Source organism: Ammospiza caudacuta, chromosome 21 (genome assembly GCF_027887145.1).
Source record: "Ammospiza caudacuta isolate bAmmCau1 chromosome 21, bAmmCau1.pri, whole genome shotgun sequence".
Taxonomy (NCBI): Eukaryota; Metazoa; Chordata; class Aves; order Passeriformes; family Passerellidae; genus Ammospiza; species Ammospiza caudacuta.
Window position 1 is genome coordinate 3,886,397 of NC_080613.1, and position 16,973 is coordinate 3,903,369.

General features: G+C 53.3%; 2 protein-coding genes across 5 annotated transcripts in view; one reads left to right on the top strand and one right to left on the bottom strand.

Annotated features, from left to right (window-relative positions):
- RALGDS (ral guanine nucleotide dissociation stimulator) overlaps positions 1-8,681 on the top strand; it is a 55,216-nt gene extending 46,535 nt beyond the window's left edge. Inside the window, exons 2-18 of one of the 4 annotated variants that reach the window (XM_058818096.1) lie at positions 610-720; positions 1,199-1,392; positions 1,718-1,792; positions 1,929-2,122; positions 2,498-2,619; positions 2,739-2,954; positions 3,073-3,176; positions 3,495-3,579; positions 4,241-4,318; positions 4,413-4,499; positions 4,777-4,809; positions 4,965-5,086; positions 5,219-5,314; positions 5,459-5,660; positions 5,847-6,206; positions 6,321-6,435; positions 6,606-8,677. In XM_058818096.1, the coding sequence (XP_058674079.1) occupies positions 610-720; positions 1,199-1,392; positions 1,718-1,792; positions 1,929-2,122; positions 2,498-2,619; positions 2,739-2,954; positions 3,073-3,176; positions 3,495-3,579; positions 4,241-4,318; positions 4,413-4,499; positions 4,777-4,809; positions 4,965-5,086; positions 5,219-5,314; positions 5,459-5,660; positions 5,847-6,206; positions 6,321-6,435; positions 6,606-6,781 (2,370 nt within the window). In that variant the 3' untranslated portion in view covers positions 6,782-8,677. Of the gene's footprint in view, positions 1-609; positions 721-1,198; positions 1,393-1,717; positions 1,793-1,928; positions 2,123-2,497; positions 2,620-2,738; positions 2,955-3,072; positions 3,177-3,494; positions 3,580-4,240; positions 4,319-4,412; positions 4,500-4,776; positions 4,810-4,964; positions 5,087-5,218; positions 5,315-5,458; positions 5,661-5,846; positions 6,207-6,320; positions 6,436-6,605 lie in introns of all 4 variants that reach the window. The other 3 variants (XM_058818094.1, XM_058818095.1, XM_058818093.1) reach the window with 3 other exon arrangements.
- On the bottom strand, positions 8,447-16,781 carry GTF3C5 (general transcription factor IIIC subunit 5). The gene is made up of 11 exons (XM_058818097.1): positions 16,632-16,781; positions 15,744-15,966; positions 15,331-15,529; positions 14,397-14,592; positions 13,668-13,772; positions 12,895-13,009; positions 12,150-12,230; positions 11,552-11,649; positions 10,849-10,931; positions 10,417-10,559; positions 8,447-9,855 (listed from the first exon to the last, which is right to left on the bottom strand). The coding sequence occupies exons 1-11, from the start codon at positions 16,779-16,781 to the stop codon at positions 9,698-9,700; spliced, it is 1,551 nt and encodes a 516-aa protein (XP_058674080.1). The 3' UTR covers positions 8,447-9,697.
- Positions 16,782-16,973: the final 192 nt, after the last annotated feature.

The window sequence follows — 16,973 nt, forward strand, 5'->3', positions numbered from 1 at the left end:
TAGCTGGGTGCCTGAACCCTGTGTCCAAACCAGTCCTGGCTGTGCCTGATCCCACCCTGGTGCAGATCTCTGGGATTTTCCCCCCAGCTTTGAGCTTTGGGTTTCTGCCTTGTGCCATGGGCCGCTTGGTTTGACCGTGATTATTTTTATTATTATTTTCATTATTTTGTTATTTTTATTATTATTTATTAGGGAAGGGCACCAGGGTGCTTGGTTCAGATCACTGAGACTCTGCTCAGACCAGGAGCCAATGTCACCTCACAGGAGAGGGGAGCAGCCAGGGCAGGGCACTGGGCTGTGCTGTCACTGTCCCCTTCCCTGTCTTGTGAGGGGTCCTTGCACTGGCTTTGCTGAAGGGCTGAGACATGGAGCCAGGGGATGTGGGACAGACCAAGAGCAGCTTTCCCAAAGTCCTGGCTCCACTGTGGGCAGGCTCAGCCAGCCAGACACCCTGGTGTCACCTGGTTTGCATTTCTGAGCAGGTGAGGGAGACTCCCTGCCAGCCAGCTGCTGCCTTTGGCTTGCTGGGATCCCTCACAGGAGCCACAAAAGCGTCTCTGCCACGCTTTGCTCCCCTTATCTCATGGTGTATCTTGTTTTTCCATGCAGAGCTCCACACAGGAGATTGGAGAAGAGCTGGAGGATGGTGTGATCTACAGCATATCCCTCCGGAAAGTGCAGCTCCACCACACGGCCAACAAAGGGCAGCGCTGGCTGGGGGTAAGCTGGGGGCTCCTCCTGCCTCAGGGCAGGATCCAGATGTTTCCCTGCCACGGGAATCATGTGTTGATTTGGGAGCAGGGAGTGGGAGCACCTGTTGCCCTCTGCTGCATGGGAAGGGGTACAGGTGAAACAATCTGCACAGCCCCGTTTTGAAAAATAGGGCAACTCTGATTTGTATCTGGATTTTGGCAACTCTAAGGCCTTTCCTGAGGTTTCCCAAGAGCTCAGGTCCTCTCAGCTGTGTTGCTGGTGTTTGATATCTGAGGAGATTCAGCCGTCCTTTCCCAGGAAAGGAAAATCCCTGTGGGGATCCCAGACTACACCTGACTTTGTGAAGTTGCAGGAAACACTTTGCAAGGAAGATCCCTGTGGGGATCCCAGCCTAGACCTGGCCTTCTGAAGCTGCTGGGAACACTTTGCACTTGATGGTGTCTGTGTTCACCCAGCCCACTGACTTCTGCTCCTGTCCTGGCAGTTTGAGAACGAGTCAGCCTTAAACCTCTACGAGACGTGCAAGGTGAGGACGATCAAAGCCGGGACCTTGGAGAAGCTGGTGGAGTACCTGGTCTCAGCCTTCAAGGGCAATGACTCCACCTATGTCACCATCTTCCTCTGCACCTACCGGGCCTTCGCCACCACCAAGCAAGTGCTGGACCTGTTGCTGAACAGGTGAGTCCCAAAAACACAGCTGGGGGTGGCCAGGAAAGCCCCAGCATCTTCTGCCGCGATGCCTTGGGGGTTTGGTGGCTTCTCCCAGCTCCATCAGTGAGGGTTTTGGGACAGGGCAGGGAGGACAGAACTTTCTGGAAAGCTGGAGCTCTTCCAGTGAGGTGGCCAGTGCTGGCTGCTTCCCTTCTTGTAATGGGGAGGTTGTGGCAGAGGGAGGGGAGCAGGACACTGCAGAGCAGGTTCATCCTGACCCCGTGGCAGAGCTGGGAGTGATGTGGAGGGAGAAGAAGGCAGGGTGCTCACTGCCTCCCCTCTGCCCCACCAGGTATGGCAAACTCCACGTGCAGGCGAACGGGGACCACGCCAGGCACACTGTGGATGAGAGGATGGAGCTGAAGAAGTAAGTCTGCCTGTGCTGTGGTGGCAGCTCTTTGGGAAGGATCTGTCATCCCAGCACTGCCCTGGGCTTGTGGGCGTGCACACAGGTTTCTCCTGGCACCTGATTCCCTTTGCCTGTGTTCTCCCCCTTCCTGCAGCACCATCTCCTCCATCCTGGGGGCCTGGCTGGACCAGTACTCGGAGGATTTCCGCAAGCCCCCCGACTTTGCCTGCCTGAAGCAGCTCATCTCCTACGTGCGCCACAACATCCCCGGCTCCGACCTGGAGCGCCGAGCCCGCATCCTGCTGGCCCAGTTCCAGCAGCAGGAGCAGAGCGAGGCCGAGGCAGAAGGTGGGGTGCTCCCCTGGCTTGCAGGGCTCATTTGGGGCTGCTGGTGAAGGGAATGCTGCTGGTTGGCATTGAGGCTCTCTAAAACTTGAGCCACGTGGATGAACACCTGTGAATTGTACATGGGATTTCACTGGGAAGCCAATCCAGCTGCAGGAGGAGTGGGATTTCTAAGTGGATTAGTTAATCTGCCTTTAATCCTCTGTAGACATTTGCACCCAGGTTTAAAATGACTATCCTTTTATCTGAGCCTTATTGCTGGAGGTGCACAGCTAGATGGGATGAAGATCTAGGGAGGTGGGGTGTAGGTGTCTGTAGGGGGTTGGTGTGGGTTGGTGTGGGCACTGCAGTGCTCAGCCTCACCCTTGTCTCCTGCAGCTGTGGACCACAGCAGCTGCACCTTCCAGCTGGTAGAAGAGAACGGCGTCAGTGATGGGAAGCCAGATTTCCTCTCCTTCTCCCCAGAGATGGTGGCAGAACAGTTCACACTGATGGATGCTGTGAGTAGTCACCCACCAGCTGGGTCAGTGGTGCTCTGGGCACTGTCCTGGCTCTTCTCCTGGCCTGTTCTCTCCTCAAAGAACACCAAGAAACCCTTCTCCATCCCTTCATCTTCCAGGAGCTGTTCAAGAAAGTGGTGCCTTACCACTGCCTGGGCTGCATCTGGTCCCAGAGGGACAAGAAGGGCAAAGAGCACCTGGCCCCCACCATCCGTGCCACGGTCTCCCAGTTCAACAGCGTGGCCAACTGTGTCATTGCCACTTGTCTCGGGGACAGGTCCCTGAAGCCACAGCAGAGGGCCAAGGTGGTGGAGCGGTGGATCGAAGTGGCTCGGGTAGGACAGCTCCCCTCCCACCTCCACCCCAGGGATGAGCTTTTTCCCCTGCTGGAATGCCAGCAGATCCTCCAGCTTTTTTTAACCCCAATCCTGTTATCTCTTTGTCTGCCCTCAGGAGTGCCGCATCCTGAAAAACTTCTCCTCCCTCCGAGCCATCCTCTCTGCCCTGCAGTGCAACGCCGTGCACCGGCTCAAGAAAACCTGGGACGAGGTCCTGAGGTAAGGAGCTCCTGCAGGGCTGCTTTCAAGGGGAATAATGTGCTGTGGCACTTGGATGTGTCTATGGGATCACCTCAGCTCCAGCACTGCCTCTTGGAGTGCGCCCAAAACCCAGGGGCCAGTGTCAGGGATTTCAGGAGGGTGAGGAAATAAAAGCACCTCACCCTTCTGTGTGAAACACCTTGGAATAGCTCCCAAACAGCAAGGCCCAGCTGGAGCTGAGCACAACTGGGGTCATTGGGGTGAGCAGAAGAGAGCCCAAGGAGGAAACCCCACCATGGCAGCATTGCTGACTTTTCCCCTTGTTCCCCTGTGCAGGGAGAGCTTCCGCACATTCCACGAGCTCTCCGAGATCTTCTCCGACGAGAACAACCACTCGCTGAGCCGGGAGCTTCTCATCAAGGTAGGGGGAAGGAGAACCCTCATTGCCCTGTTCCTGGCAGGCAGCTCAGCTTTCCATGGCGTGCCAGCCACAGGCATGAAGCCCTGGCAGAGCTGCTGGAGTCACAGTTATGGGTGCAGGCAGGGTGTGCTGAGTCTGGGGAGCAAGCAGGGTTTTCAGATCAAGGCTGTAATTTCTGTTTCTCCACCCCAAACTTACTGCTTGGAGCTGGCAAATCAATTCAGGGAACAGATAAGCACTGGGATGGGATCCAGAGCACCAGGTGACAGCTTGTCCCCAGAGGCAGCTGCGTGTTAAGAGTCCAGTGCAAAGTCCTCTTGATTCCAGGTGGGGTGGTGGAGTTGGTGAAAGGCTGCAGCAAAAATGTCCTTATTCCATGTGGAACTTCTCCACAGATCCCAGCCTAGCTCTGGTTTAGGGAGTGAGAAGAAACAAAATGCAGAAGGTAACAACACATCCCATTAGGGAGGCATTTGTACAGAAATGAGAGCAGCAGTTCCTGTCCACTAAGGCTCTCCTCTGTGTGAGCCATGAAAAAGCTTTGATTCCCTCCTCTTTCCTACAATTGAAGTCATATAAATGAAAATGGGTGTGAATTTTAGCTAACAGGTATTAGTGCCATTTCCCACCTGTGCTGATCCCAACTCTCCCCACCATCCAGGAGGGCACATCCAAGTTTGCCACCTTGGAGATCAACCCAAAGAGGGCTCAGAAACGGCAGCAGCAGCAGCGAGAGATGGTGAGTCTGGCAGGGCTGTCCCTGTGCCCCTTCCCAGCAGCTGCCCAGGCTGATCCCAGTTCTGCTGACCCCTCTGTCCCTTCTGTCCCCACAGGGTGTGATGCAGGGCACCATTCCCTACCTTGGCACCTTCTTGACAGACCTGGTGATGCTGGACACGGCCATGAAGGATTTCCTGGATGTATGTACCTCCTGCTTGTCCTCCCCTTCCTCCCAGAGCCTGGGCTGATAAAAGGAAGGCTGTGTCCTGTGTCCCACACGACATCCTGTATCCCACACTGCACATCCTGTATCCCACATCCCATATCCAACACTGCCCATCCACCTCTCTCCCAAGGAAATGGGCTACTGTTTCTCAGCAGGGTTACTCACATTGCAGTGGCAGCAATATAGAGATAGAGGAGGGAGCAATATTCTTCTGCCTGCTCCATCCTGACCTTCATCTCTTTCTTTTCCAGGGTGGGCTGATCAACTTTGAGAAGAGAAGGAAGGTGAGAGTTTTGCCCTGGCAGCTGCACAGCAGGGCTGGCCTGCTGCAATCCCAGGCTGTGCCAGTCACTTAGGACTTGATCCCTCTCCTTTTTTCCTTCGTGTCCTTCACTTTTGAGGGAGGGCATTCTGGTCTCATGGCTTCCCTTTGCTGCAGGAGTTCGAAGTGATTGCACAGATCAAGCTGCTCCAGTCAGCCTGCAACAACTACAGCTTCACACAGGAGGACCAGTTTGTGGAGTGGTTCCACAGCCTGGAGAGGCTCAGTGAGGCCGAGAGGTGAGTGAGAGGGAGGTCCCACCACTCGTTTCCTCTGACAGCAGCAGCTGCCCCCTGCTCCCCTCTCTGCTCTGCCTCCCTCACACTTGGTGGCAGCACAGGGATCTCAAACCTTCCTCTCTCCCCTCCCAGCTATGGGCTGTCGTGTGAGATTGAGCCGCTGTCAGAGTCAGCCAGCAACACGCTGAAGGCCAAGAAGAACACGGGCATCATCAAGAGATGGAGCGAGTGAGTCCCTGGTGGGAGGTGGGGCCAGCGTGGGGCATCTCTGGCTGGACATTGCAGGGGACCAGGCAGGCATGGCCACTGTCCTGCCAGTCAAATGCAGCCTCACCTGCTCCCTTCTCACCTGCCCCACCTCTCTCCTGGCAGCCGGCAGCCACCAAGCACGGAGCCCTGTGCCAGCGGCAGCTCCCACTCGAAATCCTTCGACCAGCTCAAGTGTGGGCAGTACCTGTGCAGTGGGGACGCCACTGACTCAGTGAGTGTCACCTCTGCTGGCTCCAGCAGCTCTGACGTGGAGGAGATCAACATCAGCTTCATCCCTGAGTCCCCTGACTGCCAGGAGAAGAAGGTACGTGGCAGCTTTCAGGGTCCAAGGGTCCCAGGGCCGCTGTGGCCATGCTGTGGGGACTGTCCCACCTCTGCCCTGGCGCTGGGGCTGGGGGAGCAGGCGGGGGGCCCGGGGGCTGCTCCGGCAGCACGGCAAGGCTCTGGTGCCTCCGGTGGCTGTAGCTGTGTCGGTCCCCCGTTGTCACAGGTCAGTGAGATCCCTCTGGCCTCCCTCCCCCAGCGCTGGTACGCCCCGTCTGTGGCCGATGGAGAAGCTAAACCCACTGTGTCCTCCGCATCCCCTCTCCTCCCTGCCCTCCAGTTCTGGGAATCCACCTCCCTCTCTTCCCTGGACACGTCAGGCATCGGCTCAGGCTCCAGCAGTGCCTCCTCCTCCTCCGTCTCCTCCACGCCGGTGACGGCCTCCCGCACTCACAAGCGCTCGGTCTCCGGCATCTCCAGCTACTCCTCACTCTCGCTGCCCCTCTACAACCAGCAGGTCGACGACTGTTGCATCATCCGAGTCAGCCTGGCTGTGGACAACGGCAACATGTACAAGAGCATCCTGGTTAGTGACATCCCCAGGGAGGGGTGGGTGGCTTGTGCTGGTTGGATGTGGGCATGGCACGTTTTGGAGGAGGCTTTAGCAGTGTTCTGAGCTCACAGCACTCTGTGCTTGCAGGTGACGAGCCAGGACAAGACCCCCGTGGTTATTCGTAAGGCCATGGCCAAACACAACCTGGATGGGGACCGGCCTGAAGACTATGAGCTTGTCCAGATCATCTCGGAGGAGAGAGGTGTGTGTGTGAGCTGGGCTGTGGGGGCTTTCCTGGGCAGCACCAGGCTGGAGCTGGGATGAGAGGTGACAGCAAGAGGCATCCAGCACCTGGGGACAAACCTTAGCCCTGCTCTGGTCCCTTTTCAAGGAAAGGGCACCTGACTGACCCTCATCCTTGTTCACTTCCAGAGCTGAAGATCCCCGACAATGCCAACGTCTTCTACGCCATGAACTCCGCTGCCAACTATGACTTTGTGCTCAAGAAGCGGGGCTTCTCCAAGGGGGTGAAGATCAAGCACGGCTCCAGCTCCACCCTGCCCAGGATGAAGCAGAAAGGCCTGAAGATCGCCAAGGGCATCTTCTAGCCTCAGCCCCACTGCCACCCATCACCGACGGGGCCTTGGGGGCAGCTGCTCCGGGCTTGGCTGTGGCCACTCCTTGTGCCACCCTGCAGGGCAGAGGAGTGACCCTCACCCATGGGCGATGGCCGTGCACCTCCTTCCGCACCCAGAGCTGAGAGTTGGGCAACTGGTGTCAACCTCTGCCTCTCTCTGCACAAGCCCCCGTTCCAATCAGGTCTTTTTTTCTACACAGGAAGGCAGCAATGGGGGGGGTATTTGTCTATTTTTTTGTTTTTTTCGTTTTTTTTAACCTTCCACGGTGCGACACTCGGCCAGCCCGGCCAGCCCAGAGCTGGAGCCCGCCTCTGCCGTAGGTGCCTTGTGTCTAAGCGAGCTGAGGAGCAGTGACTTGCAGAGGGGCTGTGACAAAGCAGAGCAGGAGCTACCATCACCCTGGAAGGGGCTGCCAAGCCTCCTTCCCAGCTTTCCCAGTGTTACCTCCACGTCTGTCCTCCCTGGGATCACTGGCGTTGCCACCACCGCACAGCTCTGCCTGTCCTTGTCCTTCCCTTGGAGAAGCCACGGATGCCCTGGGCTGGGAGTGAGCTGGAAGGATGCAGCCCTGCACCAGTGCTGAGCCCCATGGAGGAGCCTGTGGCCGTGCCATGATGGAGTGGGTGCCTCGTGCTCTCCCCAGCTGGAAGCCTGCGTGGTCTCGCTCTTCTCTGGATCCAGCACATCCTCCAGCTGGACTGGGCCAGTTCAAACTTGCACCAAAGATCAAATGCCAGTGTCTCTTCTGCCAAGGGGGAGCTTCAGGCCGTGCCCCCGGCGCTGCCAGCCTGAGGAGGAGGAGAGCAAAGTTCTGTGTGAAACTGTGTAAATAGAGACTTTGGGTCTGTGTGGGCATGGAGGGGCCAGAGAGCTCAAGGTGCTCCAGGTGCCCCAGCTGCCACTGCCTGACCCACAGAAAGTGCCACTCACTTTGGGCTTTAACCGGACTTTTTCAAACACTGACCATGGGAGAAGCAGCAATGAGACTTTTTTTTTGTATAAAACAAAAAAGTTTACTGATTTTTTTTTTCCAGTATTTATTGGTTGTAAATAGAAGAGGTAAACTTGTACATTTTACTAATCCAGCCTTCCCCTGCCCTGCAGCCCAGTCCCTGTCCTGTGCACCCCCTGGTATTTAAGGCTGCTGGGAGGGACGCTGGCAGCAGCAGCAGCATTGCTGCGCTGTGCTCACGGGGTGCAGACCCTGCCAGCCCCCCCCCCAAATTCTCTACCACTAATTGCTCGAGCAGGGGCAGAGATGCCTGTTTTAACCATTGTAGGAAACACTAACCAAAGGGGGACCTTTTGTTGCTCCTGCCTCCATCTCTGTTTTTTAAGCTCGTCATTCCAGCAGATCTTTTCAGTTTCCCGCCCGTCAGCGTTCCCAGGTGGTTGTGGTGCCTTCCCCTGCTCCAGGACAGGGAGCACCCTCCAGGGGCTGGGGCTGGTGAGGAAGAGGCTGCTTGGGTGTGAGCGTGGCTGGCACGGAGCTCCTCCCGCCCCGCGGCCCCTCGGGCAGCGCTGCCCATGATGCACATGATGGGAGCTCCTGGCTCCCTGACGCACGGGCAGCCTCCTGCCTCCCCCCTGCCCAAAGCCCCTTCCCCTGGGCACCAGCACCACCCCTCTGCTCCGTGCCTGCCCACCCTGGCACTGTCCCCTCCCCTCCCAGCGGGGGGACTGGCTGTACCCTGTGTATTTTGTACCACTTCAATGAAGGAGCACACTGCCCGGTGTGACTTGTACACAGCAATGTAATTAGTCTTTGCAATAAAATACTGATGCTCAAACGTCTCTGCCCCAAGGCAGGGCTTGTCCTGTTCTCCTTCCCCAAAATGCCAGCACTTTCCTGGGGAAAGACGGATGGGCCTGACTGTGGGGGAGTTCATACTTTATGTTCACTCTGGGGGTTGAACTTTATTTTGGCAAATTGGTGTTTTGGCTGAGGGACCAGGGCTCAATTTTGAAATGAACCTCATTCCTTTGAACCTGTGATTTGAAACTGTTGCACTTCCAATTATAATTTGTTGGGTTTTACCACTTTTGTTACAAATAACAGCTTTGAAAGCAACTGTAACAGGGCCTCCTCAGTGGAGGAGAAGAGGAGGTCTTGTTTTTTAAAAGAGCTTGGCTTTCAGGTGTGCTCAGAACACACTGGGGAATGCACAAGAACTAGAAAATACCAGTAGCTCTTTAATTTTTTGGGGCTTTCTTTTGGTGGGAACAATGCAGCTGGCAGTGGCCAACTTCTGTGCACCTGAAGCTCTGCCCCTCTGCCTTCAGTGCTTATTACTTGCTAGCTGGGGAAGTCAAAACAGACCTGAGAAGTGCATCAGGTAATGAGGACAACAAACACTGCACCCAGGAAGGGAATTATTCACTGCTAGAAAGTGTCTTTTCTTGCTGGCTTTATTTCCAAGATGACCAGCAAGGCTCAGTGCTGAAGGCATGGCTCAGTATTTTCACTCCCTCTGGACAAGCAGAAGGGCAGAACCTGCCTTAGGGACTCCAGGAGCACTGATTGTTTCTTCTCCCAGCATCTCCTCAGGCACCTTTTCTATTTTCCACATGGCCACCAACCTGGAGAGAGTGCACTCCCACACATGGAGAGATGTGGGAATGCAGCTTCTCCCATGTTCAGGTGTGTTACCAGCTGGTTTGGATTCTGGGCTCACTCTTGGGAGTTTCTTGAGCATGCTGGAGGGTTTCTCAGCCAGCAATTCTGAAAATGCAGCAGTGGCTCCCAAACACCCAGAATGTTGCCCACCAGCAGTCAGTGCAGAGAACATCATCAGCTTAGCACAAGCTCTGCTTTCCCTGAACCCTTGGCTCTCAAGGAGCAAGCGCAGACAGTTCTGTCCACAGCAGCCACACTGCTCACTGAGTTCACACATAGTCCAGAATTTCTGTCTCCATTTCATTTTCACTCCCATCAGAAGGCTTGAAGTCCTCTTCCTCCTCCTCTTCATCATCCTCATCCTCTCCAGACTCATATGCCAGCTGCTCTTTGCCATCTTCACTGCTTGTTGTATTTGAGAAAAGAGCTTAAATTGGGAAGAAAGAAAGACACTGTGATGCTTCTCTCAGTGCAGCCTAGGGGCATTTGCAATTGAGTTCACAGCAGCCTCAGGGGCACAGCTAATATTGCTCATCTTAACAAATCAAGCCCAGAGCAATCCAACTCCACAGTCCAGGAAGGAGAGCAGAACAGCAGCAGAGCTGCAGTGCTGTACCTCCTCTCCTGCCTCATTCTGACCCAATTCACTGGGATATTATTGCGTTGGCCCAGCATCATCAAGAAATAATTTTCTCACTTCTTGGTCAATCAATAATATCAATAAAAAGTAAAATGCTACCAACGAAATGAAGATTTTGATTATCACTGTGCAAAAGACATTTAAAAGCTGAAGGGCTTTTGATACTGGGAAGATGAAATATAAAACCTTAACTCCCAGCCATCCCTAATGCCACCTCACATTCCCACTGCAGGCCAGCAGCCTCAGCTCCCACACTGGAATGAGCTACATCCCAAAGAACACACAGAGGATGCAGGGACACCTCTGCCTGTGCCAGCTACAACATCCTCATGTTCAAAGCATCCTTACCAGGTCTGGTGGATCTGATGATCTGCTTTATCATCAGGGACATGCTGTCCCTGAGGTCATCACTGGTCTTGGCAAGGCACCACCCGTCCCGCTCCGTGCACTCCGACTCGGTGCCGTCATTCCGATGGATGATCTTCTGCAGGCTGAAGAGAGCAAAAGGGAAAGAAACCTTAATCTTCTGCACTCAGGTGTGAGTTTCAAATGAGACACACTGCTTCACTTCCATTTCCCTTCACTGAGCTGGAATAGCACAGTTGGTTATCCAGGTTAATTGTCAGATGGGAAAGGAAGTTCATGTGTGAAAATACTTTTCTGTTTTTATTGAGCAACTGAACACCTCTGATGTTCCTGCTCAGGGGGAGAGGGGTGAATGGACAGGGTATAAACAACAGGCTCTGAAATCTGTCTGACTCAGCTGTCAGGGTGCAGTACCTTTCCACATTTAAGTCACAGAGCTGGTAGAACATCTGGCGGTAAGGGGGTAAGGCTCCTTCCCGGAAAATGTAGACAGATTCCTAAAAGAAGGAAAAAAGGAAAGTATTCATGTGCATGTTATGCTGTAATGAAAGTACTTCCAATGGGCTGATTGAAGAACATTGTACTTCCAAGAGAAACAAGTTTTAAGGCAGAAGATAAAAGCTGAATGAGGAATGCCCCAAAATGTCCCTGCAGCCACAGTCACACCAGCACTGCTGGGCAGAGAACACACTTCACCTCTCCAGTCTGCAGCTCTGTCTGCAGCCTGTCACTGCCCAGCAGTGCATCATGGGCTTCATTCTAGCAAAAAAAGGAATGGTAAGACTCATTTATTTATTTATTCCACCCTGTTGGATTTTGCAGCATGACCTCATAAAGACATGGTGATTTTTTTGCACTTCGCTGCCCATGAAGTTCCAGTTTTATCAACTTAAGCAAAATACTCCTCACATCTAAGATGAGCAGCAATCTCACCTTGCAGCATGTAATAAAATACACTCAGGTGGTGTTCCATAGTGCCATATCCAACTGGGAGCTTCCCAGGTAAACCTGAGCACATTAAATCACTCACAGCTGATCCCCTGATGACTGATAAGCCAGGAATCATCTCCATTTCACTGAGATAATTCAAGATTTTGGCATAGAAAGTCATGCTTACCTTCAGCTTATACCTGCTGGAGGGGGACTTTTTTGCCCCAGATGTACCAGCTGAACCCAGCCCCTGTTTCAGGTCGTGGACACTGACTGTGTGACTTCCTGAAAGGAAAACAAAGAGTCCTAATGAGGGACATCTTTCATATTGGACTGTCACCTCTCTCTGTCGATTCAACAAAACCAGACCAACCAGCAACAGAGCATGTGCTTTGCTCATTCTTTAGAGATGTTACTGGACAGCCCCAGGAAAAGTGCTGACTTGTGCAGCTTTTTCCAGAGCCCATTTGTTCACAATTTTAACCTTTTCTACTCTCTTTTGACACAGCAAAGAGAACTCCCCTATTCTCTGCACCTCAGTGAATTCTGAATTCCCAGTGTGGCTTGCAGAACTCCCTCCTGCCTGCTAACAGACATTGTGGCTCAGCCAGACTCCCACAACACTTCCCAGCAGATTTTTCTCTGGCTTAACAGCAGCAATATTATAACCAAAACACAAGCTCCAGTTTTGGCTCAGCTAGAACACAGGAACTCAGCTTCACCACCTGTGTCTGGGATGGGCAAACAGAGAAGCAGAAGAGCCAAGCAGCCCTTCTGGCCCATACCTTGTTTCTTGACAGTGATGGGCAGGCTGTAGTTGTACGTGCTCCGTTTTGCTTTCACAGGCATGTCAGTAGCAGCGTAACCTAGAGGTGAAAACCAAAATCCAGTCATGAACTGAGGGCAAGCACTCTGCAGAATATCCCCAGCTCAGGAACACAAGGGCTGGACTGGTGTGGGAAGGGCAGGCTGGTCTTGGAGGATATGCTGGTCTTAGCAGGGTGGGGAGAAGAGATCAACAAAACCCTTTAACTTGGAAATGTGATCTGATATCAATGAGTGGAACCCAGCTCTGTCATGGACTTATTAGATGGCATCAAAAACTCCTTTTCCTCAACTTGTCCTTTGCGAAATCAAAACAGGGAACCCCACATCCAAGGTCTGAGACCAGCATCCTGCAGGAAATGCTGAGGTCCTTGAGGAAAAGCTGCTATGTGAGCACCAGAATTCCTGCTTGGTGCCTCCCCTGAGTGAGGAGGATGCTCTGCTACACCCACTTGGGCTTGGAACATATGGAGGAGGAAAGGCAGAGTTTAGAATGTGCCAAATGAGAAAAGAGCTATTGCATACTATGAAAGAAAGTATTACAGGAATTTTAAAAAGAACTACAGTAAGTAAGGAGCTCAAAAGGTGACAAGTTCATCAAAGCAGAAATATGGCAAAAGAGTTTGAAAAACACATAAAAAGAAAAATACTACCAGGATTAACCAGAAAGCAGAGAGAGCAGCTCTGTGGGTTGGGCCCTTTTACCATATTTCATTCCACAGCGAATTCGGAAGTCCAGCACTTGATAAATCTTTGCTTCAGGGTGTTTCCTGGGGTCATACCCAAACCTAACCCACAAGCTTCTCCAAGGACCTGTTAACTGCACAAACACATGAGGGAACATGGTTACAAAAAAGCACCACAGTGTTGCAACTTCCTTCAGTAGCAAGGTCCTTGGAAAGTTCTAATATTTTCCCTCATTGCCCAAAGATATTTGTTTTACCAGCTCTTTGCTCACTTGCCATGCTAATATTTATACACTGAAATATATTTATACACTTGGCAATCAAAGCACAAATATTTGTGTGCTTTTACAAACCAACCTGCAAGGTCACAGCCAAGTGCTTGTGTGGAAAAACTGCTACCACTGCCAGGTGAACAGTGACTTGGAGTGACCAAAGTTTTTCTGATTTTCCAAAGTTCCCAGTAATGACTGTTTTGTTGTTTTGAGCCCCTGAGAATCTCTTGTTGGTATTTCTCCAGTGAGTCCAACTCAGAGTAGACAAACAATTGTAATTCCTTTCAAATGTCTCATTGAGAGAATTGTTTGGGGGGGATGGGGGTCCTGACCTGCAGAGGTGATTAAAACCTGTAGAGCAAACAGCCACTGAATCCTTCTTGGCTTCAACTTTGGCTCTAAAGCATTTCCTTCCCCCCGTCTCTTGACATTAAATTAAGCTCAGGTACTTAGTGGCAGGACCTCAGAAGTGGTAAAGGACCAGGAAGAGCAGGGTGATGCTCACAGAAGTACCACTCACCATGTAATAGGCCAAATAAGGCAGCAGCACCTTCAGCTTGTCTGGATGGACACTGATGTTGGCTTTGACTGCATTGCGAGACCACACGGGACGCACCTCAAAGAGCTGCAAGGACACACAGACAGGCACACATCAGTGGGAAGGGTTCCCAAAGAGCTGAAGGACACACAGACAGGCACACATCAGTGGGAAGGGTTCCCAAAGAGGTGCAAGGACACACAGACAGGCACACATCAGTGGGAAGGGGTTCCCAAAGAGCTGAAGGACACACAGACAGGCACACATCAGTGGGAAGGGGTTCCCAAAGAGCTGAAGGACACACAGACAGGCACACATCAGTGGGAAGGGTTCCCAAAGAGCTGCAAGGACACACAGACAGGCACACATCAGTGGGAAGGGTTCCCAAAGAGCTGAAGGACACACAGACAGGCACACATCAGTGGGAAGGGTTCCCAAAGGCAGAGCAGCTTTCCAAGTGCACTCAGGTCCATATCAGAGCCTTTGGCCCTCAACAGGAGCTGTTGGATGGTGATGTGAGAACTTGTAGGGCCTAATGAGAGTTAAGACACAGATTCAAGTCTTGACTTGCAGAACTGAAATGGACACAGCAGTGTCAGCAGCATCTACTCACACTTGTGTCAGTCACTCACAATCACCAAGAATTTCTAGGGAGAAAAATCTACTTTTTCCTCCCCAGGACAGTGCTGACACCAGGAATAAGGCACACACCTTTCTCAGCTCTTCCTCCACCTTTTTATCCACAGGATTGGTGCACACTTTCTTCCAGTTCTGTACAGCAGCATCCAGGGGCTTAGTTGGGATTTCCTCATCATCAAAGTTGACAAAGATGGCGTTGTGTGGGCGCCGGGCCCTGCTGAGGCCAATCAGGTTCTCACCAGACACCTGGGGATTGTTGTAGCCCTCCCTAGGGAACAGGGAAAACAAAAGGGACTCAGCTGGGTGAGCAATGGGTTGGGTTAACTTTGGCTCAACTTCCCTTGATCACACACACTGGTACTATAAAAGATTCTCATGGCACCACTGAAGAAAGAAAATTTAAATTTAAATAAATTCCAAAACTTCTAAACTACATCCATTTGCACACTGACAGAGGAGCTCTGCCCTGGCTGGCAGGAAACCCTCCAGCACTCAGGAATGATCTGTATTGGAAAGGCTTCACCCTCTGCATTTGCTCTCCTGGAGCTACTGCAGCTACTCACTGGGACAGGGGCAAAGCAAGAGGGAACTGCAGGCACCCACTCAATCTGGAAACTCCTTTCCCTTTAAAAAGAACCAGTGAAGGCCAACAGTGAGAAAATGAAAGATGTTTCTTGTGGGAGATCTCCCAGATTGTTCTTCTGGCAAAGCCACTGGAGGCCAGGAGAGCACAGAACACATGGCATCAATTCTTGGAAACCCTGTCCTTGGCTCCAGCCCTCTGGAGGCAGGCAGGAGCTGTGTGAGGTGAGCTGGGAGAGGCATCATCATCTTCACCTCATGCCCAGCTCCCCTCAGCTGGCAAATCCTCAAGTGGAATTTTGCTGAGGTTGCCACTGCCAGGCACCTTCTGTGGTTTTTTGCCTGTGTTGTGCCAAATCAGCACAAGGCAGCAAATTAAAAGGGTGAAACACATGAAAGATGTATCATGAGAAAAGGCACTGACCTGTGCTGTATATCTGGGCGATAAAAATAGTCCACAGGAGTGTCCAGGCGTGAGAAAATGGGTGGTGGGATGTAAAGAGGTAAATCTTTATTGAAAAACTCTTCCTTCTCTGGTTTGAGCATCAGGACTTTGTCATACATGGAGGTTTGCTTGCCATCAGGGCCAGAGTGCATTGCCAGGTACTGGAAGTCAGACATTCCTGTAAGAAACAAAAGATAAAACACTGTGAAGTTTGTTGTGAATCCAACAATAATTCTCACACTCAACTTTCAGGAGCAGGAGTCTGACAAGTTTATGCAAAGGTTTATCCAGCAAGGAGGTTTGATTTTCCTTCCAGCCCTCAACTGCTTAGGGGGAAACACTTCCCTTTCCCAGCAAACACACTCATCTCTAAGCCACATCACAAGGGTTACCTTGAAATTTGTAAACAGTGCTGACAATCCCAAGAATGTCCATCTCAAATTGCACTTCTGGCTGGATTTGCTCCTCGGGGTCCAACTGCTGCTTCTTCCTGCTCCTCCTGGTGACCCTGAGCAGCATGGTGGAGGTGGGGAAGCGGTTGGCACACACGGGGTGGCAGTAGGGGTCCTTGGGGCGGAAATACAGCTCCAGCCTTTTGGCAGGGTCGGCGTAGATCTGTCAGCAAGGGGGGCACAGCCCCTGTCAGCATGTCACCCCCACAGCCCCGTGCTCCTGTGCCAGCCCCCAGCCCCAGAGGCTGCTGTGGGCACCAGCTGTGCCCCTCACACAGCCCCAGGGGAACCATCCCTGCCCCACATCGCAGGGGTGTGCAGCTACTCACATCCTGGGTATCAGGAAAAATTAATTAAAAATATAATATCCTGGATATGAGGAAGGAATTCTTCCCTATAAGGGTGGGGAGGCCCTGGCACAGGCTGCCCAGAGAAGCTGTGGCTGCTTCATCCCCAGAAGGACAGGTTGGAGCAAGCTGGTCTAGTGGAAGGTGTCCCTGCCCACAGCAAGAGGGTGGAATTGAATGAACTTTATGGAACCTTTCAAACGCTTCTATGACTCCATGATTTCACTGCACACCGCCTGAATGCCTGCTCGGGGACAGCAGGGAAGCGGCATCACCCCCAAACCACCCACGGGCCCCGGGTGGGGACACGCTGGGCTGGAACGGCTCACACAGAGGATCCCACATGGAGGCTCTCCCCAGCCCCAGCCCCGGCCCCGGCCCCGGTCCCGGCCCCCTCCCGCCCCATCCCCTTGCCCAGGGCCGGTCTCACCGCCCCTCACCCTCAGCCCAGCGAGCCCCCACACTCCCCGAACCCCCTCACCCGCGACACCCCCTGCTCTCCTCCCAGCGTCCGCAGCATAGCCCCGACGTCCCGGACGAGCCCCGGGTACTCCACGCAGACCAGGCGCGGCTTGCGGGGCAGCTCCAGCACGGCCGAGCCCCGCGGGCCGCGCTGCCGCGCCGCCGCCATCGCTGCGCGCCGCTCCCTCCCGGCGCCGCCCCGCGCACCGCGGCACGAAGGTTCCGCCGCACCGCGGTTCCGGCCGGGCCGGGCTGGGCCTGAGGGGAGGGCGAGGCCTGAGGGCGGTCTGCGCTCGTCCTGTCCTGCTGGGGCTCCTCAGCCCGGCTTGTGACCGTAAACAAACACAGAATCACCTCCCCC